Source organism: Cotesia glomerata, linkage group LG4, assembly GCF_020080835.1.
Source record: "Cotesia glomerata isolate CgM1 linkage group LG4, MPM_Cglom_v2.3, whole genome shotgun sequence".
In the NCBI taxonomy this organism is placed as follows: domain Eukaryota; kingdom Metazoa; phylum Arthropoda; class Insecta; order Hymenoptera; family Braconidae; genus Cotesia; species Cotesia glomerata.
In genome coordinates this window covers 23,467,336-23,493,238 of record NC_058161.1, presented here as the reverse complement: position 1 = coordinate 23,493,238, position 25,903 = coordinate 23,467,336, and the positions used below count along the sequence as shown (strand labels likewise).

The following is a 25,903-nucleotide window of genomic DNA, read 5'->3' as shown; positions in this document are numbered from 1 at the left end:
CTAATTTAGAAAATTTCAACCATTATTTTTTCAAAAAAAACTCAAAAACTTATTTTTCAGATGACTTACGACTATGGAGACTATACACTGTATAGTCTCCATATTTACGACAAAATGGCGGGAGTTGAGAGGAAGCGAAGGTTTAAAATTTCACCCACGGAGTTTAGATAGATTCCGTGATTTCACCACTGAGCAAAAGAGCGCTTTACGCCAGAAGGAAGAAGATTGTAAACTGCCTGAAGTCTGAAGTGAGCAAGTGAGCAAGTAAATCAGCCGCTCCTCTCACTCTCACTCGAGCATCCTACGAAGCAACCTCACTTAAAATTCGTTGATAATTTTAACCACGTTCTTTCACATTTACATTTTCCGGTGAGTATTTTATAATTTCAATCACCCAATTAATTTTAATTTAATTCATTTAATAATTACAATAATTCATCCGAGTTTTATTAATAAAATTAATTGAAAAATTTTTTCGGCGCATCGTAAATTGCAAATCGGACGTTTTATCGAAATTTCGATCAAACAAAGAGTCCATGTGCGTGTTAATTTTTTTCTCCTTCGGAAAAATTAACACTTTATTTTAATAAGTGATTATTAATCTCGGGATATTTATTTATTTATTATTTACATTTAATGAGTTTTGAAATTAACCTTGAAAATTTGTTAAAAAAAAAAATGTCACATAATGGCGGTCTTGATTTGTTAACTCTGAAATAATTATTGACCGGATAGGAATTGTTAAGAGAAAATTAGTAATTGGGTGGTGAAGAAATTATTTGGTTTATTATTTTATTTTATTACTTTTAATTTATTAGTTTTTTATAGTTGTTTTTAGTCATTTATGTCGAGAGTTTTTGCAACCGAATTTTGAGGTTAGAAATTCTGTAATTATTTAAATTTAATTTTTTTTTAATTAATTGATTTATTTATTTTAATGTTGAAAAAAAATTTTTTTAATTAATTTTATTTAGTTTTTTGTAATTAATAAATTTTTTTCTAATTTAAAAAAAAGGTTTTGTAAAAATTGCAAATTTTTAATTTAAAATTAAATTTTTTTTTTTATTTCATAACTAATTTTTTTGTAATTTAAAATTTGTCTTTTCTTTTTCAATGTAAAATTTAATTTTCTTTTTATTTGATTGATTTATTTATTTTAAAGTTGGAAAAATTTTTTAAAATTAATTTTATTTAGTTTTTTGTAATAGATCAATCAATTTTTTTTCTAATTTAAAAAAAAGTTTTTGTAAAAATTGCAAATTTTGAATTTAAAATTAAATTTTTTTTTAATTAGAATTTAATTTTTTTCCAGTTTGAAATTTAATTTTTTTTAATTTAAAATTCAATTTCAAGATTCCATTAATTTTTTTTATTTTAATTCTAACTTTTTTTTTTTCAACACAAAATTTAATTATTTTATTATGAATATTATTGTCATTCGGCTATTTTGCCTTGACATAAAAATTGAATAAATAAATAAATAAATAAAAAATTTTTTTAATTAACACTTATTATTTAAATTTTCATTTAATTTTTTTTTATTTTTTTTTTTTTGGTTTATTTTTCTAACACTAACCAATAAAAAAAAGTAGTTGAAAACAATCAGAATGACTGATTCAGAAAGGATTGCCGAAGACAGCGACATGGAGTCTATTGAAGACGGCGACAACAACCGCGTAAGCAACATTATTATGAATCGTCCAGATTTATTGGCTGCTTTACAAAATCGTTTTCAAATTGCAAACGTTATCCAGGTATGTTAAATGATTATTTTTTTATTTTCATTTAAAATTATCTGAGCTCTCCTTGTTGCTATATCTCCTGAAATATTAGGAATATGCCTATAGTATAAAAAAATTTTATATAGGAAATTTTTTAAGCTACAATTAAATTTTAGTCTTGTAAATTTTTCCCAAACTCAAAATTCTTGAAGTTACAACTATTTTTATTCAGCCTTAAAATTTTTCTTAGAAATGACATGAAAATTTATTAATAAATTTTTTATAATATTCCAGAACCTGCCAGCCCCAGTTAAGAGACGCGTGAAAGCCCTTAAACAGCTGCAGCTGGCCCAAGTTAACATAGAGGCCAAATTCTACGAGGAGGTCCATGCTCTTGAATGCAAGTACAACAAAATGTGCGCCGAGCTCCATGACAAGCGCAGCAACATTGTTTCCGGGATTTACGAGCCCACCGATGAGGAGGCTGTTTGGGAGACTGACAATGAAGAGGATGACATCGCTAATGACATCAAGGAAAAGGTCAAGATTGAGGAGGTTAAGGACAAGGATGAGTATGTATTTTTTTATTATTTTTTTTTTTTTTTAATTTAATTATGTGTCAATAATTATTTAATAATTAATTTTTTAAAAAATTGTTCTCACAAATTTCTAAATTTTTATTATTAATAATTCGCATTAAAAAAATTAATTAATTGATTTAAATTAAATTAAACAGAAAAAAAAATTTGTTCAAATTTTTTTTTTATAAATTTTTTTGAAAATTGACAATAAAAATTATTTCAAATTTTTTTTTTATAAATTTTTTTAAAAATTGAAAAAAAAATTTTTTTTAGTTTGCATTCAAATTAAATTAAACAGTAAAATTTTTTTTTTTTTTTTAATTTCTCGGAAGTTGAAAAGAAAAATTTTTTTTTTGCTTGCAGTTAATTGTTTTGTTTTTAATTTAATTTAGTATTGAAAATTAATGATAAAAATAATTTATTTTTTTTTAGGAAAGAAACTGATAACGTGAAAGGAATTCCTGACTTTTGGCTGACAATTTTCAAAAATGTTGCTATGCTCGATGAAATGGTACAGGAGCATGACGAGCCTATTCTAAAACATCTTTATGATATTAAAGTTATTTTCCTTGAGTCTGATCCAATGGTAATTTTTTATATTATTTTATTTTAATAAGAAAATTAAAAAATAATTTTTATATTAAGCTCTAAAAATTATTTCTCATTTTTTAGCTTGATAAAAATTTTTATTTAATTTTAAATTAATTACAATAATTTTTTAATTTAAATTAAAAAATTTATGTACATTAATTAAATAATTAAATTCTGATAAAAAATTATTTTTTTTTAAATTAATTTAGGAGCTTAATTCTATTTATTCAAATTTACTTTTTTTTTTTTATTAAAAAAAAAAATTATGTAGTTGAAAATGAAAACAAAGCCAAATATTGAGCTTTAACATTAATATTAAATTTTTTAAAATTATAATTAATGTAATTTTTTGATTAAAAAAAATTTCTAGTCTTCCTTTTTTTTTTTTTTTTTTTTTTTAGTTTTAATTAAAATTTTTTTTCATGAAAAATTTTTATTAGAAATTTATTAGAAAGAATTTTTGTTAAGAATTAAAATAATTAAATTAATTGAAGAAAAAATTGATATTTAACGCTAAAAAATACTAAAAGTTTTTTCTTTTAAATTTCTAATTTAAAAAACTTTTTATAAGAAAATTTCATTAAAAAATTGATAAAAACATTTTTTATTTAAAAATAAAAGAAAAAAAAATCATTGAAAATTCTATTGCAAGAATTTTTTGAAGAGAATTTTTTTTGAAAAATTAAAAAAAAAAATTAATTTTTTTTTTCAATTTTTTAATAAAAAAAAAAATTTATTGATGAATAATAATAAAATATTATTATAAATAAATTTTCAGGGCTTCATCCTAGAATTCCACTTCGAACCCAACGAATACTTCTCAAATTCCGTTTTAACAAAAGAGTACCTCATGAAATGCGCCCCCGAGAAGAACGACCCCTTCAGTTTTGAGGGCCCTGAAATCCACAAGAGCAAGGGCTGCACCATCGACTGGAAGAAAGGCAAGAACGTTACTGTGAAGACCATCAAGAAAAACCAGAAGCACAAGTCACGCGGACATGTTCGCACCGTCACCAAAACTGTCCAGAATGATTCCTTCTTCAACTTTTTCACTCCTCCAGTTGGTGAGCTATCAAAACCACTTCCTCAATTTTTAATTAATTAATTATTTAGAGAAATTAATTTTTAATAGATTTATTTTATTTTATTTTAGTGCCAGATGATACCGAAGTCGACCTCGACGAAGACATGAAAGCGTTGTTGACAAGTGATTTTGAGATTGGACACTATATCAGAGAGCGTATTGTCCCTCGCGCTGTTTTATATTACACAGGTAAAAATTTGACCAAAAAATTACCAAATTTTTTTATATATTTACAAAATTCAAACTTTGAATTCAATTTTGAGTTGAAAAGAAAATTTTTTTTCACAAATTAAGAATCTTCTCCTGTTTTTTATTAAATTCCGCGTGAATTAATGTATAAAAACCTCAAATTTCATCAAAAGAAAGCCTAAAAAAAAGTGGGCGTATCAAGCTAGTAACGGCAAAATCCATCTTGGACGGATATTATTATTAATTTCTCAGAATCTAAACAAGCAACAATATTCTAAATAGAGCAACTAATTAGCAACAAACTTAGCACCACAAATAAATTTTGTTGCTTGAATAATAAGTCAATGCCTGATGGACGAGTCCATGCTAGCTTGATAGACCTAAAAAAATTACTTACAAACTTTGCTTCCATTAGTAAAAAATTTTGGCTTCCTCCTCTTCGATTTGACAAATCTTATATCAATATTTTTGAAAAGTGCCGATATTTTTTTATATTTAGGTTTAAGGTCATCAATAGAATCTATTTATTTAAAAAAAAGTGCCGATTTCCGTATTAGTTCAGTGATCACAGCCAATTTTTTATTATAAATTTTAAAATTAAATTTATGGAGAAACTATTAGAGATACAAAAAAATCAATAAGATACTTTTTTTTAGAGAAAATTACATTTCCTACTACATTCAAAGAACAAGACACTGAATATCATCCCAGATTATACTAAGTGAAAAAAAATTTCAGATAGTAGCTAGTATAATCCAGATTACAATGAGTATAATCTGGATATCACGCAGTATAATCTGGATTTTTGTAGCTACTATCTGAAATTTTTTTTTTCAACACAGATATCACTGAGTATAATCTAGGATGATATCCAGTGTCATCCTGTTCTTTTCGTGTAGTTTTATTTAAAACTTTTTTTTGTATCTTGAATACTAAACTTGAATTTAAATTTAAAGTTTTTGAGAGTTGATAATAATAACAATTTTTTACTCATCAATTTTAAAGTTGAAATTTTGGTAAAAATATTAAAAATTCGAAAAAATTATAAGAAACCTTTTTTGTAGAGAATTAAATTTCCTATAAATTTTTTTCTGTAACTCTGATAGTTTAGGAGCTACCGGGGTTTGAAATTAAGTTAAGCAAAAAAATGTTGATCCGAACTTTGCAAGTCCCATACCGATATTTTTGAAAAGTGCCGATCTTTTGGTATCATTGGGTCCAAGGTGGGATGTAGAAACGATTAAAAAAAAAAAGTGCCGATTTCTATGTCAGATCGGTAATTACCAATTTTCTGTAATTTTTTCTAAAATAATTCAAAATTTCAGGCGAAGGTTTGGAAGACGAAGGCGACGATTATGAAGAAGATGAGGATGATGAAGACAATGAGGACGATGAGGATGACGATGACGAGGATGACGACGACGAATACTCACCTAACGATAACAAAAACAATAAAACAGGTGGGGATCAAAGAACTGCTGAGTGCAAGCAGCAGTAATCGTCATTAATCGCCATTTTAACCTTTTTTTTTAATTAATAAAATAAAATTTATGTAATTACCGATGTCATTTTTTAATTGATTTGTTTCTTTTATTTTTGTGTAGCCGTCTGAGCAAATTCAGTTTCTTTTATTAAAATAATTATTGTATCCAGTCGCCTCCGGAGTAATATTAGGAAGCAGCTATTTTATAAATTTATTACTTGCCATAATCTTCTAGTATTTTTTATTTTTTTATTGAATTTAAAATTGTCCGTAAGTCTAATAGTTTGTAATAAAAATAAAATAATTAATATGTAATTAAGAAAATTGTTTCTCATTCACTGGAATTATCTTCGTTTATGTATGAAATAAAAATTCAATTTTGTAATTAACATTTTTTATTTACCTCCGCCATTTTGAATTACCCACCTCGAATTTTATTTTCTTCCTTACTCCCAAATACATTTTAAAAATTACTGCAAGTATTTTTTTTCTCAATCTTGGGAATGGCAAAAAAGTATTTTTGCAGTAATTTTTTATTTTTGAAGCATAATTATATTTTTAAAATAAAAAAAAAAATTAAGGAAGCAGAAATATGAAAAATCACGACAAAATTGCTCGAGCGTAAACTGGCAAGTTTGAATTTACCGCGTTAACGCCATTTTAAATTCTAGCTGCGCATGCCCAGATTTGGGATAAGTAACAAACAGATTTGAGGCAGAAACCGGTCAGTCTTTTGAGAGTTGAAATTGAACAGTGAAAAATAATAAACTTATGAATAATAAAATTTGTTTATAAAATAATTGAAATGTTGAGTTGCAGTAAAATTGTTGGACAATTGCTACGCACTACAAGAAATAGTCATTTAAGCCGTATTCAGAGCACTAATCCTATTATCGGTGAGTTTATTTATTTCTAACCTATTTTGCGTCTCCGACAATGAAATAATAATCATGTGGAGTAACAAAGAAAAAGAATTTGTTTGTTTGGAAAATTTATGGGATGGAAACTACGCAGTTTCTTTTTTTTTTTAATAAAATTTTTATTATGAAATGAATTTCTTGATTAAAAAAAAAAAATTTTTAAGATTATTTGAGATTTTTCAATAAAAAATAATTGATGACATTAAAGTTAATCACTTGAGAATTTTTCAATTTCATTTAACAAAAAAATTATTTTTAAAAAATTAGATTTTTTTATTTTTTAAAATTTCTGCATGTCAACTTTTTTTTTGCTATAATTTATTTGTTATAAAATATAAAATATATGATAAATTAATTTTAATAAATTATTGACTTAAAAATAAAAACAAAATAATTTTTTTATTAAAATAATTTTTTTTATTTATTTAGTTCAAGTTGTACAGTTTTTAACTATTCTACATAAATTAGTTTAACTATTTACTTCAGTACTTATCTATGACTAGGGCACAGTTTTACATTCATAATTTGATTGTATCAATTGCTTCAGAAGCTACTTTCATATGAGTATATATTTTATTTTATTATACTATTTATTGCACTGCGTCTGTTCACTCATCTCTTTTTCCGGCTCTCTCGATTGCTGCGATCAGACTGCATGTGTCTCGTACTGGAGGACCTCTCAAAAGTTCTTTGACTAAGAAATCCGGATCCGCCTCATATTTGTTTTCTGTCAATGACTGAATTACCTGCACTGTTTTTTCACTGCATAAATTTCTGGCTTCTCTGCACATTAAAAGATGAGCAATTGTTTCCTGCTGACTATTGCAGATACGACAGGTCCAGTCTTTGAATCCTTTTTTGAAGCAACGGTCGATACTGCCACATCTTAGTCTGGCTCACACTTCTTCCGTCCAGCTTTCACCAGATTTATCCTTCCAATAGTCCTCGCAGCCTTCTGAGGTCTTTATGAACTTGTAGAGTGGGCAGTAAGTTGATTTATACACCATTTCTCTGGTCTTCTTCTCTTCTAGGACTCGTAGTACTTCAAAACCTTCGTCTAGCCTTTGCTGCACCTCGTCTGGATCATGTCGTCTCCAGATGAGCTCCAATATGTCCTTACATTCCATCAACTCTAGCGTTTGCACTACTGCTTTACCCCACTTGGACGGTTTACCATTCATTATATTTCTTACTTCTTCCCTAAGACATAGCTTAGGCCACCTGCTATCCTCCATTCTCAAAATGTCCACTAAGTATCTGCTAGCCCTCTTTCTTGTCATGAACAGGCTACTCTCTACTCCAGCTTCCAATCTCCAGATATACTCTGGTGTATTTTTGGCTACATCAAGCGCCATTTTGTGTGCTCTTGCATACAACCTGTTGTAGTCCTCATTGAAGGCCCAACCCCACACTTCAACACCATAGAGTGCTCCTGAATTCGCCAGTGAGTTGTACAGGTGGAGCCTTTCACTTAGTGTTGCTCTTCCTGCTCTTTTGATAAGTCCCCACGTTGCGTTCATCGCTTTTTGCGTCTTGCTTACTAACCATTTAGTGTGTTTCTTGAAGGAACCTGAGGCTGTACACCAGTATCCTAGATATTTGAATTTTAAGACCACTTCCAGTTTTTCTCCCTTGAAGCTCCATTCTTGTTCCTCTACCTCTCTGCAGCCAGCTTTTACTATCATAATCTTTGTTTTTGAGGCATTAACTACCAGCTCGTTACCATCAGTGTATTTTTCCAGCTCTTTTAGCATTTGTTTCAACCCTTCAGCTGTTTCTGCAACTAGGCACATGTCATCTGCATACTTGATTACGTAGTATTTCTTACCGCCCATCACCGCACCACCAATACCTTTTGTACTCCAAATTTCATCTACGTCATCAGTAAATATATTAAAGAGGATTGCATTCAGTGCACAGCCTTGTCGCACCCCTTCATACGATTCAAAGATCTCAGTATCTATTTGGTTCACGGTTCTGCTATATATTGACTTAATCATCTCGAACATCCTTCCGTTAATGCCAATTTTGTTCAGTTTACTGAAGAGTTTTTCTCTGCTTACACTGTCAAAAGTGCACTTGTAATCCACGAAGCAGTAGAAGAGTTTGACTCCTGGTTGTCTCAGTTTATTTTGTGAAAGCGCATTAATCACGAAGATGTGGTCTCTGGTGCCTCTTTTGCTACGGTATCCGGCTTGACTCTCTTTCAGTAGCTTGTTCTTTTCCATCCATCTGTTCATCCGTCTGGCCATCATGTTGGTCAAGATTTTATATCCTCCAGTTAGTACTGATATTCCCCGATAATTGGTTGACATGTCAGGGTCTCCAGCCTTGAAGATCGGCACTATTATTGCTGTATCCCATTTTTCAGGGAGTTTACAGTTTTTCCAGATGGTGTTCAGTAGGTTAAGTAGTTCATCCATTCTTTCTGCAAGAATTGCTTTTAGAAACTCTATTGTTATTCCATCCTCACCAGCTGCTTTTCCATTCTTCATTTTGCTGAGTGCTTCGTGTAGCTCTGTCTTCGTGAACTCAGCATCAAGATCTTCATCTCTTATCTCAGCAGTTTCAACATTTTCTTCTATATTGCTTCTTCTATGCTTATACTTATCTGGCGTTGAGTTTTTGCTGTTTAGTATCTTCTCTAAGTGTGTTTTCCACTGCTTCACGCTGATATTTTCACTAGGAGTACTTCTTTTGTTTCCGCGGAAATAGTTGACTTTGCTCCACCACTGGGACATGTCTTGTGTTTTATCCAGGTCCTTCCATAGGACTTCCCTCCATTTTCTCTCTTCTTCATTGCAGGTTTCTTTTAATTTCTTTCTACTGTTTTTCAGCAGCTGTTTGTTTTCCTCGCATTTATTTTTCAGGAACTTTTTGAGGTTCACCCATATTTGTTTCTTGGCTGTTCTGCATGCTTCATTGTACCATGGATCTGTGCTTTGTATTTTAGTCTTCTTTCTTTTCTTGTACATGCCGCAGTTTCACGCAGCGTTCATCAATAGCGCCTTTAGTTGTGGCCAGTCTGCGGGATTTTCTTCTTAGTCAAACCACTCCCATCCTTCTCTTATGTACTCTGTATACTTTTCTTGTTTATCTGCGCACCACTTTAGTTTTTCTTTGCTCAATTCACTACGTTCTTTTGCCTGATCTTGGTCCTGGATATTCAGTAGTTCTTCTTTTAGAGTTATTGCTACTGGTAAATGATCTGACTCTGGTCTGGCCTGAATTTGCAGACTGCTTACTTTATTTAGTGCATTTGGTCCAAGGCATATTACTAGATCGAGTACTGAAGCACACACTTCATCTTTACCTCCTACAAAGGTGACTTCGCCAGTTAAATCTCCATCGACTCGTCCGTTTGCAGTGTACAGTCCCCATTCTTCACATATCTTCAGCAGCTTCCTACCTTCAGTATTAATAGTTTTGTCCTGCGATCTTCTTATCTCGCCTACATGGTCTTCGCATTCACTGTCTATGTATCCAGTTTCCTCACCGACTCTCGCATTGATGTCTCCGATCACATATGTAGTTTTGCCAGATTTCACAGCTTCAAATTGCTGCTCTTCAAGATCTTTGTGTGTTACGTTAAGTCCAACATTATTGTACATTGTTATTATTTTATACTTATCAGACGTGGCTAGTAGTCCTAGCTTCCACTCTTTGACGCTCCAGTTTTTGGATATGCTGTTCCTTATGCCAAGAAACTGTCCACCGCTTGCTCTGCCTCTGGTATTCTTTCGCTTCTCTGCGGCCTTGCACCACCAGTGATACTTATTATTTAGCGATTTTATCGTCTTGTTTTGCGCTTCCTTGGTTACCCACGTCTCCTGTAAAATAATTATGTCAGCAAGTTCTAAAAAGTTATCTGCATACTTAGCGTTTTTAATTCCTGCAATATTCCATAGTATAATTTTTATTTCTTGTTTACTGCTCTCCATGGCTCCGAAATGGCTGCTGCATTAACTCACCATTTAGGTTTTCCCATCTCCACCAGACGTCTTTTGCCCACATTCACATGTAGTTGGTTTTTGCTGCTCTCCCTTGCGAGATCTCTTTGTCCACTTCTTGTCTGATCCATGCTTGCACATGAGCTTCTCTTCTGGTGTAGTCATCATTTATCCACAGGTTCGATCCTTTCAGCTTATTTTTCTGTGCCATTATGACTTTCTTTGGATTAATTGACTCTAGCGTTGCTATCAGTAATTTTTGGCCCGTCACAACCTTCTTTACTTTTGTACTGATGCCGAACTCTGCATTTAACCAGTTGGACATGTTGTTGATGTCCTTCCAGTCAGGATTGAAATCTCCTGTGATGACAATATTGTTTCTTCTCCGACGTCTTTCGTCCACCTCTCTCTTGAGCTCTCCAAATCTCATGGCACCTGGTTTTTCTACCATAGTCTCAGGTTTACGTTTTCTGCTTCTATCATCCTTGATATTTTGGTCGTCTTTTCTGTTGTCAGTATTGTCTTGCTGGTGTTTTCCATCTCTGCTATTTTGCATTGCACTACTCTGCGACGCTTGTTCCTGACTAGGACTTATTCTTGTGTTTTTATCTTTTGTCAGGTGGCTGATTGGAGGTTTTCCTCGCAGGTGGTCGAGGCTTTGAAGGAACCTTTCGGTATTCTCCTGTGCTGTTTTCTTACGTGTTGTGGGGCTTAACTTTGCTTCATTATTCTTCTCTTTTAGCTCGCTCATTTGTACCTTCAGTTTATTTATTTCTTGCATCATTGCCTTGAGTTGTTCTTCTGTACTTCGTTTTAGCTCCTCCTGCTCCTTCTGAATTATTTGCAGCTGCCTCTCCTTCTTAGTGCATTCTACGCATCTGTCTGCACTGTGACACCTTCTTCTCACCGGAATAATTGTCCTATCCAGAGACTCATTGTTTATGATCTTGATGTCTTGCGATCCTCTTTTTTTTGGCGTACTGCTAATTCTGCTAAAGTTGCTCGGTCTATTTGGTATGGGTGTTGATACGTATGGACGCTCATTGTACTCTGTGAAATTATTCAGACTGTCATCCAGAAAATTCGGTATACTACCGTTGAGACTATCCATTTCCAGTGTCTCTATCTCATTACTCGTCCATGGTTGCAGAGGTTTTTTGAGGAATTTATTAATCTTTTGCGTTTTACCTGCTCTTGTATCTTTTTCTGCTTTTGATTTTCTTCCTCTTTTTTTCAGGCTCGCTTGACTTCCATGTTTGTTGTCTCTTACTTCTTGGCTGTTGTGATTTAAATTTGCCGCCTTCAAGACACCCATTGCGCCTGCGCTGCTTATTTCTGTTGTTACTATGCTAGTTGTAAGTTATCTTTCTCTCCGGTGAAACTTAATGCGAGATTAAAAATATAATTTTACCTGAATTTAGGACATTTATTTGCCAAAAGTACAAATTTTATTTCTAGTTCCTTTTTAGAAATTACGCACTCGGTTTTACTGTCTTACAACCAATGTTATACTAAAAAATAGCCTGAAACACTCTGTCACGATGTGCACCCCCCTAATGTATATATTAAAAATCTCTTTTTATTAAAATTTATTTAAAAAGTTTATAAACTTTATAACCACATTTTTTTATATTTAATTTCCTTATCAAATTAAAAATACATTATTAAAAATAAATGGTTTTTTATTTATAATAATATAGTAATCGTTAATAATAAATGATATATGTGATTAATAGAAGTTTATTTAGCTAATTATCGGAATTAAATCTCTCAACAACTAAATAACAATTATTATTTTAATTATTAAATACCTTTATATATTTTTTAATTAGTTAATAATAAATTTAAATCTCACACTTGACTATTTAATTAGTCAAATAATTATATTTTTATTTTTAGATTTAAAAACTTGGTTTTTTTTTAATAACAAAAGTTATTGGCTTGTAATATTTAAAAAATTAGTACATATAGTTTTTTAAATCTTCCAGATGTACTTGGGTACATTTTACTTTTTTTTTTAATTTGGTGGTTAAAAAACCGGAAAATCGTCAGATTGCTTTTTTTAGTATTATTAGAAAAAATCTATATTTACAATGACTATTAATATGAACTAAACTAAAAATTATTGTGATTATCTAAAAAAATAGTTTTAATAAGATAATAGTCATCTAAAATTTACTTTTATTATTTATAGGCAAAAATTAGTCACCGATTATAAAAATAAATTTTTTTGATATCTCAAAATATTTTCTTAAAGAAAATTTAATTCTGAATAAAAAGGTCATTATTCGCTAATTGATTGGACCAACCGTTTAAAAATTCCAAAACCGCGAAATTAAAAATTTTCATTTTTGAAAAATTTTTTTTTAGATTATTATTGTAAATTTTCTGCTTTACAAAAAAAAGTCCTTATCCGCGAATTAATTCAACCAAACGTTTAAAAGTCCTTGAGATTGAAATTTTGATCTAAAAAAAAATTGATAATAATTATTAATTACTTTTTAATTTGAAATAATAATAAGTTAATTACAAATAAATTAAAACAAAATAATTTTTCTATATGGCTGCTCAAAAGACAGAAAATTTCTTCAACTGCCGGCTGAAAAAAATTAATTATAATTAAACAAAACAATATTAAGCTGCAATTTTTAATCTGCGACTTGCAATTAGGCAAATAAGAAGATTAAAAAATAAAATGAGAAAAAATTTATTTTTTTAATAGTTATCGTGTTTGCCCCTCTATGAAGACTTATAAAATCCACATAGCCTATTGAAACACTTTTTTTTCTAAAAATAGTAATTAAAGAGGTTCGGGCAAATCTAATGTGAAAAATAAATCCCAACTTTGAGCTTTGAAATTAAGAATACGTATAAATAAATACGTCATTTATCTAATCTCAAAATTTTAAAAAGATTCACCGTTTAGTTTCTTAGATATCAAATTTCAAAAATCACATTTTTCATCTCCTTATACACGGGCTCTTATGGCGGACAAACTTTAGTCGAGACTTTAATTATTTTTTTCAATATTAACCTCCCAACTTTAACGAATAAAAAACTATACACAAGAAACTTGGATTATTGTAAAATATAAAAAAAATTTAATAATAATACATTACCGATATAATTTTTGAAATATTTAAAGATAAATTTTATGTTTTTAACTCGTTTATCGTCAGTTATTTATTCGAATAAAGATTTGACAACGTCGCGTCAATAGCTGAGAAAAAAGAAAAGAATATAAATATAGTTACAGAGAGAGAAATATTTAACTCACACCCTCATGCACGTCTATGTAATGGGTATAATCAAACGCGCTGTTGCCAAATTTGTTTATTTAATCCGGCAAGTAATAAATACGAAAGTCATTTTATTACTTTGTTTTATTAAATAAGTAAAAATCATCAATTATTAAATTGTTCAAATTATTTTAAATTAAGATAAAGAATTTTGACGAATATTGGGAAGATTGAAAGTAAAAAAAATTTAAACATTATTTGGACTAATAAGTTACGCTCGAACCTCCTTAATCGATTTAAAAAAATCAAAAAATTTTTAGCTATTCATCATGTCCGCTGCTACATAAAGAAGACCCCAAAGTCGACCGTAGAAGATCTTCCGGAAGAACCTCCAAAATGCCCAGCAAAATCCAACAAAAAGCTTCCTCCAGAATGCGAGGAAATCTGCGGGCCCACTACCGGCGCTCCGATAAACTACGACAGCTTTATGTCGAAGTGGTGGCGCCAAGTACTAGCAGCTTTACTATTCACCAGCATGGGGATCAGTATTTACTCAAAGCTCCGCCAAGAAGAGACAGCTTCTGCCAGCCCGGATGGAACAACTAAGCCCGCCGGTTCCAAGAGTTCCAAGTCGCCAGAGGTTAGCACCAAAATACCGACAGAAGTTCCGTACCTGCTGATAGGTGGCGGCACTGCCGCATTCTCTGCGTTCAGGTCGATTAAGTCGAAGGACCCGACCGCGAAGGTCTTGATTATTAGTGAAGAGTCAGACTTTCCTTACATGCGGCCACCTTTGTCCAAGGAACTTTGGTACGACAAGAACCAGGTTCCTAATGACTTGAGCTTCAGGCAGTGGAACGGAACCGAACGCAGTCTGTTCTACGAACCGACGGAGTTCTTTAAATCGGTTGAGGACTTGATGGCTTCTGATAAGGGAGGCATTGCTGTTGCTAGTGGGTGGAAGGTAATGATATTTATAATTTTGAGGTTAAATTATTTTTTAGGATTGTTTTCGTCTAATTTGTAATTTCGAAGACAAAATAGGAATTTTTTTATTCAATTAGTAATTTTTTAGAAAAACCAGGAAGTTTATTTTGTAGGTGTATTGATTTGTTAGAACAATTAGTCGCATAGTCTTCCTAATTACTAATTTAAGAAAAAATTATTGATATTTTTTCCTAATTACTAATTTTTTCTCACATAAGTTTTAAATATTTTATCAGCAGCTAATTTTTCAAACTAAATTAGTATGATTTCTTTCTAATTGCTAATTAGTTGGCACAATTAGTCACATATTTTTCCTAGTTGCTAATTAAATAAAAAATAGTAACATTTCTTCTTAATTACTAATTTTTGAATAAAAATTACAAAAAAAAATTTTTAATAGCTAACAATAGCTAATTTTTCAAACTAAATTACTAATACTTTTTCCTGATTGATAATTTAGTAGAATAATTAGTTAGATATTGTTTTTAGTTGCTAACTTGAAAACAAATAAGTGATTTTTCTGCCTAAATATTAACAAATTATTAACATAATTAGCATTATCTCTTCCTTATTATCAATCAATTTTTTAAAAAATTGACTTATCTTTTCCTTATTTTTTAGATAAAGATTATAGTTATTTCTTCCTAACTGCCAGTTTATCAACAAAAATTACTATTATTTTTCTTCCTAATTGCTAATTGGTCAGTACAATTAGTAATATTCTTCCCTAATTGCTTATTCTTCAAGAAAACTACTATTATTTCTGTCTAATTACTAATTTAAAAATGAAATTATCATTTTTTTCTAATTGGTAATTTGTCCGAACTATTAGTGAAAATTTTTCCTAATTACTTATACATTAGAAGAATTAGTAATATTCCTTTTCAATGCCTAATTTTTGAGCAAAATTTCTATTCTTTCTTCTCTAATCAATTAATCATAGAAATTAGTAATTATTTCTTTTTAATAGCTCACTTTCTCACAAAAATTATCAACATTTCTTCCATATTGCTAATTTAGTCTGGACAATTAACATTCTTTTTTTACTACTCATTTTTTTTCCTACTAAATTAGCAATATTTCTTCCTAATTGCTATTTTTTCAGCACAATCAGTAACGTTTCTTCCTACTTGCTGATTTTTCAGAAAAATTACTGATATTTCTTCCCCATTGCTAATTTGTCCGTACAATTAACATTTTTCTTCTTTGTACATATTTTTTCTCAATTAGTTATATTTCTTCTTAGTTATTAATTTTTCTATAAAAATTACTATTATTTTTCTTCCTAATTACTAATTTGACAACAAAATTGATATTCTTTTTCTTACTACTAATTTTTTTCTCAATCAATTAATAATTTTTCTTCATAATTGCTTATTTTTTAAACAATCACTGACATTTCTTCCTACTCACACATATTTTGTATCAACTAGTAATTATTTCTTCCTACTAATTAGTTACTAATTTGTCAAAACAATTAATATTCTTTTTTTTACTACTAATTTTTTTTTCAACCAATTAGTAATATTTCTTCTTAGTTACCAATAAATTGTAAGATCTAGTAATTATTTCTTCCTAACTGCTAATTTCTAAAAACAATCAAATAATTCTTTCTTCTCGACTACAAGGTCATCGCCGTAGATGTGTACCACAAGGTCGCCATTTTGGAAGACGAAACCGAGATAAAGTTCGACAAGTGTCTCCTAGCAACCGGTTCGACCCCCAAGATGTTAGATGTCTTCAAAAACCTCCCCAAAGAAGTCCAAGACAACGTCCTGACCTTCAGAACCAAGGACGACTTCATGAAGCTGGCAGAAAAGGTGAAGAGTCCATCAGTAAAAGACATCGTCATCATCGGTGGTGGGTTCCTGGGCTCGGAACTAGCTTGTAGTTTAGCCCGACATCTGTCGGAGGTCAAGAAGACCGTCTACCAGATCTACAAAGAGAACTTCATCATGCAGGCCGTGCTCCCGGAGTATCTGTGTCAGTGGACCACCGAGAAGTCCAAGAAAGAGGGAGTCATCTCAGTAGCCAGGGAGGAGGTCAAGAACTACCAGGTCCAGGATGGAAAGCTGAAGCTGTTCCTGACCAGCGGACAGGCTGTCAATGCTGATGCAGTGGTGATAGCAGTTGGCTCTGAAGCTAACACGGAGTTGGCTGAAGCCAGTGGCCTGGAAGTCGATAATAATTTCGGAGGGTTCCTGGTGAATTCCGAGCTCCAGGCCAGGAAGGACATCTGGGTAGCTGGAGATGCTGCTTGCTTTCATGACATCAGGCTTGGCAGAAGGCGGGTCGAGCATCATGACCATGCTGTTGTCTCTGGGAGACTGGCTGGGGATAATATGACCGGAGCTGGTAAGTACCAGGGTTATTCCTGAGGATAAATGTGCTGCTGGAGACGACCAGAGTTGTTTTAGCTTCACGGCAGTGTGCCCTTTAGAAAGTAGAGGAAATTCTGAAGAAAATAAGTACCCACATACCCAGATTTGGAGTTGTGCCGTGAAGTACGAATGAAGTACGATTTATTGTAACCCAGGCTTGTGGGTAGTCATTTTTCTCGAAATTTTCTTTTGAATCTTGGGGAGCTGTTAATTTGTGTCTCCAATCAACTCAGAGGCTGAAAAAGCACTAAATTCACTCAGAGTTCAGAGAAATGTGATGAAAGTCGGGAATAAACTTAAATACTAAATCTTGAGTAATTCAATTAGATTCGAGTTACCGACTAGGGCCGCTTGATTTTTCTTACTAGCTACCAATTAGAATGCTTGTTCCAGGTAAGCCGTATTTGCATCAATCTATGTTCTGGAGTGATCTGGGACCTGAAGTCGGCTACGAAGCTGTTGGTATAATAGACTCTTCGTTACCGACAGTGGGGATTTTTGCTAAAGACTACCAACCGGAGGCAACTAACGCCCTCAACCCGCAATTAGTATCTCAGAGTCATGAAGAGAAGGAAGATAAAAATGATGATTTTGGAAGAGGGGTTGTTTTTTATCTTAAAGACGATACTGTCGTTGGTATCGTTCTTTGGAATATTTTTAATCGCATGTCCATTGCGAGACAGGTAATTTTTTGTTTTGATTTTAAGATTTATTCATTGTTATAATATGAAAACATTCAAAATATAATCATGCAAGTCTGATGTGGGATATAATTATGTATTGTTCTATATAATTTCAGATTGTTCTACAAATTTGGTAGAAAGGTGTATAATTATATGGGTTTTATATTATTTCATATCATTTTACATTGTGTCATTTGACTTTGTCCAAAAGTAAAATTATGTGGGTTTTGACTGTATTCAATAAGAGATTGTTTTTTTATATTTTTTTTATTGCTCCGTATATTTTTTTTATTTATATAATTTTATACAAATTTTTACAATCATATATAATTTTACATTGTTCCGTACAATTTTTAATTTTTCTATTCAATTTTATACAAAGGTATAATTATATGGGGTTTTATTCATAGATCTTTCTAGATTGTTCTATATATTTTTTTATTATTTCCTATAATATTACAGTGTTTCATATAATTTTAAATTTATCCATATAAGATTATACTTTTATGTATAATTTTATAAAATGTGTATAATTATATAAGTTTTAGTCATAATCATACATTCATCCGTATAATTTTATATTGCTCTAGATAATTTTACATTGTTCTATTCAATCTTATGTAGAGATATAATTATATACGTTTTGATCATATAAAATTTTCATATTATTTTATATATTTTTTTGATCGCTTCATATAATTTTAGTTTGTTTCATATTATTTCATACTAATTCATATAATTTTATATTGTATGTAATTTGATTGAAATGTGTATAATCATGTGAAATTTTGATCTTATATAATTTTACATTGATTCATATAATTTATGTTGTTCCAAAGAATTTCATATTTTTCCATATAACATTACATTTTTCTATATAACATTACCTTGTTCCATATAAATTTACATTTTTCTATAGAATATTACATTGTTCCATATAATTCCATATCGCTCAAAATAATTTACATTGTTCCATTCAATCTTGTGTAGAGATATAATTACATGAGTTTTGATCAGACAAAATTTTCATGTTATTTCATTTGTTTTTTGATCACTTCACATAATTTTACTTTGTTCCATGTACGTTTATACTAATCCATATAATTTTTTAGTGTATGTAATTCGATTGAAATGTGTATAATCATGTGAGGTTTTGATCCTATATAATTTTGCTTTGTTTCATATATTTTATGGACCGTAGAATTTAACATTGGTCCATATAACATTACATTTTTCTATATAACATTACCTTGATCAAATAATTTTACATTGTTCTATTCAATCTTATGTAGAGATAATTATATGAGTTTTGATCAGACAAAATTTTTATATTGTTTTATATATTTTTTGATCGCTTCATATAATTTTAGTTTGTTCCATTTACTTTTATACTAATTCACATAATTTTATATTGTATATAATTTTGTAGATATGTGGATAATCATGTGAAGTTTTGATCCTACATAATTTTACATTGTTACATATAATTTTAAGTTTCGTAGAATTTCACATTTTTCCATATAACATTACCTTGTTCCATATAAATTTACATTGTTCCATATAATTCCATATTGCTCCAAATGATTTTAAATTGTTTTATTCAATCTAATGTAGAGATATAATTATATAAGTTTTGATCAGACAAAATTTTTATATTGTTTTATATATTTTTTGATCGCTTCATATAATTTTAGTTTGTTCCATATCATTTTCTACAAACCCATATAATTTTATACTATATTTAATTTGATAGAAATGTGTATAATCATGTGAGGTTTTGATCCCATATAATTTCACTTTGTTTCATATAATTTTATGTCCTATAGAATTTCACATTGTTCCATATAACATTACATTTTTTCATATAACATTACCTTGTTCCATATAAATTTACATTATTCGATATAATTTTACATTGTTTCGTACAAGCTCACAATTTTCATACAATTTTACATTATTTTACATAATTTCAACATTTCTCCCCATATTAAATATTTAACTTTCTTAATTTTATTTTCCAGGTATTAACAAGAGGAAGTAAATTAGAAGAAATAAATGAACTAGCAAAACTGTTCACAATCCACGAGGACTAATAATAATTCCTAATTTAATCTAACTTTAAATATCTTAGGACGTGAAAATGAGAGTGAGTGAGAGTTTGTACATAAGAGGATTTTTAAAAAAAATATATATACACCGTAATCATGTTTATAGCGCGTAAATTACTTTTGCAATTAGATGAATTGGCGAATAAATTTATTAATTTATGAAAAAACTTAGTCTTCATTTTCCTCCTCGGAGGCTTGGTGCGTCATGGAAGGAAGAACTTTATTCCTGTATCTTTTTGCCAACCTATCCATGAAACTGAGATAGTCGTGGCATTTGTACTCACTCAGGTCCTAAAAAAATTAACATTAATTTTTCTCAATTTTCAGACTAAAAATTTTTAAAGCTCACTAGAAATTCGGGCCAAGATTTCCCGTCTATAACGTCTTTCATTATAATCGGCTCGCAGTGTTGAAGTAGCGAGACGCAGTAGTAGACGATGTAATCTGGAAGATTTATGAGGCAGACGCACAGAAAGTTCAAGATTTCATTCCATGGTAGCGCCCCCATGAACATCTGCGTGAGTAGGCGGTCGGAAATTATCCACCATTTTATTCCGAATTGTCTCTGGAAGAGAAAGAAAAAAATTCGGACTTAATATTCATGTTAGGAGCAGAGAAAAAAATAGTTCAAATTCCGGCCGCTAGGGGTAAATTCTGTGGGTCGACCGATCGGTATTTCAATCAGCTAGAATATTTTTAGAGACCTTATAGATGATTTGTCCCAAATTTGAGCTTTTAATTCGCGATAGAAGCCGAGAAAAAAAATTATTTATAATTCCAGCCGCTAGGTGGAAAATTCTGTAAAATACCTTGAGCGCGAAATTTAACTTTGGAAGCTCAGTACAAACAATGGCTTCGATATGTCGAGCAATAATAAACTGCGTTCCGTTCTCTTGCTCATTGTTGGTATCAAAAACAGCCGCGAGATTTCGCCACATGTAAACGGCTGACGGCAATCTTACCAATTGTTTAATAAATCCCTTGCATCTGAAAAATATAAAATAAAATTAGTGAGTCAATGATGAATTTGCGAGCTTTATTCAAAAAATATGATTACAATTTTATTGTAACTGGGTATAAATCTTTTGAAAATGTAAGATAAGTTTTCAATCTGAGACTCATTGCTAATTTTTATTACTTACCTTTCGACGTTTCCGTCACAAACAACAAATATGGCGGTCAAGAACCAGTCGAATCCTCGAAACTTTCCGTCTTTTTCGTACTGAATAAATCCGTGAACTTTACCAAAAACTTCCTTCAAGTTTTCTTTAATTTTATCGGGTTCTTCAAGTTCACAGTTGTCTTCCGCGAACCTAGCGGCTAAATCAAACCCTATTTCTTCTTCTGGTAGCCAAGAGTATGCGGATTTTTCTTCCCATTGGAAAATTTCAACCCATTCTACGGTAGGTATTGCTTGTTCCATTTGTTCCAAAAGTTTCAAAATTGTTCCATGCTGGAATAAAGTTTGTTTTATGTAATTTATGAAAATTTTAATAAATTTGTAAAAACACAACTTCATTCATGAAGTACGACTACAACTTCATTTAATGAGTTAAAAAATGAAATTAAATTTGTGGAGCACAAACACATCTTCATTTATTAAGTACAACTTCAAAAATGAAATACGGCTACAACTTCATTAACCGAGTTGAAAATGCAATTTAATTTGTGGAGCACAAACACCTTCATTTATTAAGTACAACTTCAAAATTAAGTACACTTCATTTATGAAGTACAACTTCAGAATGAGGTACGCTTAATTTATTAATTGCATTTTCACTCACGAAGAACAACTTCACAAATGCAATATAATGGACAACTTCATCAATGAAGTATGAAGTACACCTACACTAATGAAGCATAACTTCATTAATGAAGTGTGAAGTGCACTTTTACGAATGAAATGTGAAGTACAACTTCAAAAATGTAGTACGAATACAGCTTCATTCAGCAAGTAATAACAAACCTTCATTAACTAATGCCACTTCATTTATGAAGTACAATACAACTTCATTTGTGAAGTACCAATGCATCACCCATACTTCACCATTATAACCCCACAAATAATGTCATTACACTTCATTAATGAAGCAGTGCAACTTCATTAATGAAGTACGAATGTCACTTCACAAATAAAGCAGGAGTATAGCTTTACTAGTGAAGTTATAATACAACGTCATAAATGAAGTACTAAATGGACTTTATAGATGAAATTCAAGATGAACTTCGTAACTGAAGCCCTAATTGTACTTCACAGCCTTACCTTAATACCCCCGGGCGAACTTTTATGGGCCTTTTTAATCTGCGAAGCCCAAGAACTATCTTTAAACCCCGGCTTACATTCACTAAGAAGTTCGTCAAGTTCCGACTCAGACTCAGAACTTCTTCGACCGACTTCATCTTCAACTGCTGGAGGAAAAGCGTCAAAAATTTTCACTCGCTCTGGCTCCTCACCCCAACTAAGTTTATGCTTGAAAAAATAAGAATTCCAAAGTATCTTGTGCCTCAAATAAGCGCACTGATCCACCGCAAAAGTTTCATGAACTTTACAAACTGCATTTTCACCCTCACTCTCGAATCTGTAAACTTCATAGCCATCATAAATCTCATGTACTTCACTAACTTCACCACGTACTTCATTTTCTACAGCAATTTCTTCCTGAAATTCATCATCTTCCTCAACTTTTTCTTCAAACTTCGAAACTTCCAACCGACAATTCTTTTGAAGTTCCAGCAATTTTGTCTGTAGGTCATAAGTGTGCATTAACAAAATTAAAATATCCAAATTCCAGACCATAGTTTCCAAAACCCGAAGACTCAGCTCATGATAAACCGATTGATCCATCAACGAGTGGCTGAGCAGCTCTCCAAAGCTCCTCGGATATTCTTCCTCCTGCCAGCTGTCACCCGAGTCTAACGCAAATATACTGTAACCTGAAATTTCACATTACCCTATAAATATCGATCCTAACTCCCTCCAGAAATTTTTCACCTTCTCACCAATGTGCCCTCCAAAAAGCCGAGAGAATTCTGAGAAAAATGAATACCCACAAGCCTATATTTGAAGTCACACCATGAAGTACGACTAATCGTACTTCATATCACAATCCCAAACCTAGGCATGAGGGTACTCATTTTTCTCAGAATTTCTTCTCAAATTCTCTGGTATCCAAAATTTTCATCCTCAACCACCTCAGTACCCAAAATACTTACATTCAGTGTTCAAAGCGAGCAGTGCCACAATATGCTCAAACTTCTTAACATTCTCCTGCTCCCAGGGTTCCGTAAACATCTCCCTCTCCTCCAAATTCTTCGAAATATCCTCTAGTAGCATCGAAAAAGTCTGAGCCACTAGTTGCCGCATGATCCCTCTAGCCTGATGAAAGAACCCCGCGGCGCTGATAAAACACACTGTTTCCAAACTATCCCACGAGTTCTTTAGCGGATTAATCGCCCCCCGAATCACTTCCTCAACCACCGTCTCCCTGTCCTTGACCATCTCCAGCCCTCTAGGAGTCGTTGCGATCTTCATCACAAAGCTCTTCGCAGCCGCATCAAGCTGCTGTGTCCAATTTTCAAACCCAATCCCACACTTATCAATCTTATTATAAAAGAACTCCAATGCCTCCATCAGTTCCTCAAGTTCCTCCACCACCACTTCAACTTCAAAGAACTGTTCCAAGAACTTGAACATCTGGACCACCAGTTCAACGTCCATCACTGCGAACGGCTGCCTTAAGAGTTCCCCCGCCAACTTCAAGATCTTCCCAACGCCATTTTCCATCAAGAACGTCCGTCCATCTTGAAGTTCCGTCATCACCGCCAAAGCGTCGACAGTGTGCACCCAAATCTTCCCACTTTGAAGAGGCTTCACCACCAAGTGGAACAGACCAGTGTCCACTGGAAACTGAGGAGTCAGAACTCTGCTCAAAGCCAGCCTTGTTTCCCTGTAAACTGGCCTGGAAGAGGTCGAGTTCCCCGCGGAACTGTTCAGAAACGCCACCAACTTCTTACAGAACTCCGCCGGCGATGGTTCCTCGGTAATAACCTGCCTGCCATCCGCAGAACCGAAGACTAGCGCCATAAAATGAAGGCAATGGAAGTACGTCAAGGTCTCGAAAGTTTCTCCGGATATGAACACAGAGTTCTCTATAGTAGCGACGATAGTTCCAGAATTCTCAAGGCCAGTCTGTACCTGGTGAAGCACCATTTGCAGGAAATCCGAGTTCTTGGTAACTGCAGCTATAAAAATCTTTCTAGCAGCAGAACTCCGGGTCCATTTTCTCACCCAAGAAGCTCCAGGTTCCAAAATAGCCACCAGATTGAGAACTTTCAAATTTTTCTGCAGAGTTCCGGAGTTCCGGGTCAGGAACTCCAGGAATTCCTCGATGGTTTCTTCAGCTTGAGCTTGAGGGCGAACTTGAGCAAGATCAGAGATCTGTGAAATGATCAAGTGCAGAACTCTGAACAATTTTTCATGGAAGAAAATCTTGAAGTTCACTCCAGTGTTGAAGTTCGGAACTTGTTCCAAGTTTTTTTTGTCGAAGTACGCATCGAACAGACTCAGCAGGCTGCTGAAGACTTCGGGGCCCTTTGGAGTGGTCAGCAAGCGATTGTAAGCCTGTAAACTGGCTGCGAAAATCGGACTGCTGGAGTCCAGAAGACCTTGTCGAAGAACTTCGAGCAAACTTCGGAACACTTCGTCGGGGAGGGGGGAGGCTAGATCGCTCTCGAGAAGGATTTCGAAACTGGCCAAGCGGACGTGGTTAGGTTTCGATGGAGCGAGAGATTCCAGCAGGTTCGGAATGTCCGTTTGGGCCTTGAAGGGGCTCCAGGGGTCCGTGTCGAAGGAGAGGGCGCTGCAAGCACTTTCTTCCTCGGCGGGGAAGGTCTTTTGCTTCGAAGCTGCTAGCAAGCGCTGGAGTTCCGGTGTTGAGGTTAGTTCGGTCACCAAAGACTCGATGTCGGTGTTTTGGCGCAATTTTGAGGTTATCGAGGGCAAAAAGTCCGATTTTAGAGCTTCTAACAGCCATTTTTGTTTCGTGGGTGTCAACTCGGTCATAACTCGCGGGATACTAAGGGGTATTGATGTCTTGTTTGTTGTGGTTTGTCGTTGCTAGGCGACCGACAGGTGCGGGGTAAGCTGGGTGTGACTGGTTTTAAAGAAAGAGGGAATTAATTGAAAGGATTAGGAATTTAAGAGCGGTTGATAGTTGATTTTCAAACGTGTTTTTCTCATGTATGTGATAAAATTTCGAAAAAAAAAACGCTTTGCTCTTCGATAGATAATTAAATTATTTATTGAAGAGCGAAGCGCTTTTTTGGAAAATTTTCATTTATTTATGCATAAAATGAGTTTTAAGATTCCATTTGTTGTACAAGTATGACAGAGATACTTTCGTTTGTCCAATAGAGGGCGAGAGAGAGAAAAAATGTAAACCCTTCTTAAGAAAGTTTTTTTTTAGAGGTGCTATGTATGCTGAAAACAAAATTTTTTTTGGATAAAATGGGCATTTTGACAAGAAATCAATTTATTCAAAATTTTATTTATTAATTCAAGAGACTAAAATTTTTCTCAGTGATTTTATTGAAAAAAATTTTCTCGGTTTGGAAAAAAAAAATTTTTGGGTAAAAATTAACAATTTTATTTTCATACATTAAATACAAATTTTTAGAAATTATAAAAATTTTATAAAATTAATGTTTTAGGATCCTCAAAACAAACAATGGATGGTTTATTATTTTGTATTACTCATGCGGGAAAAGTAGTATCCGAACAAAAACAGTTTCACTGTAAAAAAATCGCGCCAAGTCCACGTTCATAAGACTATTAAGAAAAAAAATTTTTATTTCTTTACAAAAAGATATAAATAAAAAATTAAAAAATCCAAGTAACCGATATATGGTTGTATATGATTTTTGGACATTAAAAAAAATTTTGTTGTAAATTTAAAAATTAAAAGAAACAATTTTGGAACGTACTTAG

General features: G+C 32.1%; 3 protein-coding genes across 6 annotated transcripts; 2 read left to right on the top strand and 1 right to left on the bottom strand.

The window, feature by feature from the left end:
* Positions 1-226: 226 nt before the first annotated feature.
* On the top strand, positions 227-6,034 carry LOC123262861 (nucleosome assembly protein 1-like 1). Of its 4 annotated transcripts, XM_044725339.1 has the most exons (8): positions 227-369; positions 1,590-1,754; positions 2,016-2,293; positions 2,735-2,888; positions 3,672-3,957; positions 4,047-4,166; positions 5,492-5,626; positions 5,771-6,034. In XM_044725339.1, the coding sequence occupies exons 2-8, from the start codon at positions 1,608-1,610 to the stop codon at positions 5,776-5,778; spliced, it is 1,128 nt and encodes a 375-aa protein (XP_044581274.1). In that variant the 5' UTR covers positions 227-369; positions 1,590-1,607; the 3' UTR covers positions 5,779-6,034. The 4 variants fall into 4 exon arrangements, with proteins under 4 accessions (XP_044581274.1, XP_044581271.1, XP_044581275.1 ...); XM_044725336.1 differs by having other exon boundaries at positions 5,492-6,034; XM_044725340.1 differs by having other exon boundaries at positions 232-369; positions 1,621-1,754; positions 5,492-6,034.
* Positions 6,035-6,355: 321 nt separating this feature from the next.
* On the top strand, positions 6,356-20,084 carry LOC123262857 (apoptosis-inducing factor 1, mitochondrial). The gene is made up of 5 exons (XM_044725330.1): positions 6,356-6,545; positions 14,079-14,722; positions 16,374-17,100; positions 17,520-17,809; positions 19,831-20,084. Exons 1-5 carry the CDS (start codon positions 6,455-6,457, stop codon positions 19,900-19,902), a joined length of 1,824 nt encoding a protein of 607 aa, XP_044581265.1. The 5' UTR covers positions 6,356-6,454; the 3' UTR covers positions 19,903-20,084.
* On the bottom strand, positions 19,993-25,135 carry LOC123262854. Its single transcript, XM_044725327.1, has 6 exons — positions 23,131-25,135; positions 22,181-22,851; positions 21,060-21,370; positions 20,727-20,904; positions 20,267-20,482; positions 19,993-20,208 (listed from the first exon to the last, which is right to left on the bottom strand). The coding sequence occupies exons 1-6, from the start codon at positions 24,977-24,979 to the stop codon at positions 20,086-20,088; spliced, it is 3,348 nt and encodes a 1,115-aa protein (XP_044581262.1). The 5' UTR covers positions 24,980-25,135; the 3' UTR covers positions 19,993-20,085.
* Positions 25,136-25,903: the final 768 nt, after the last annotated feature.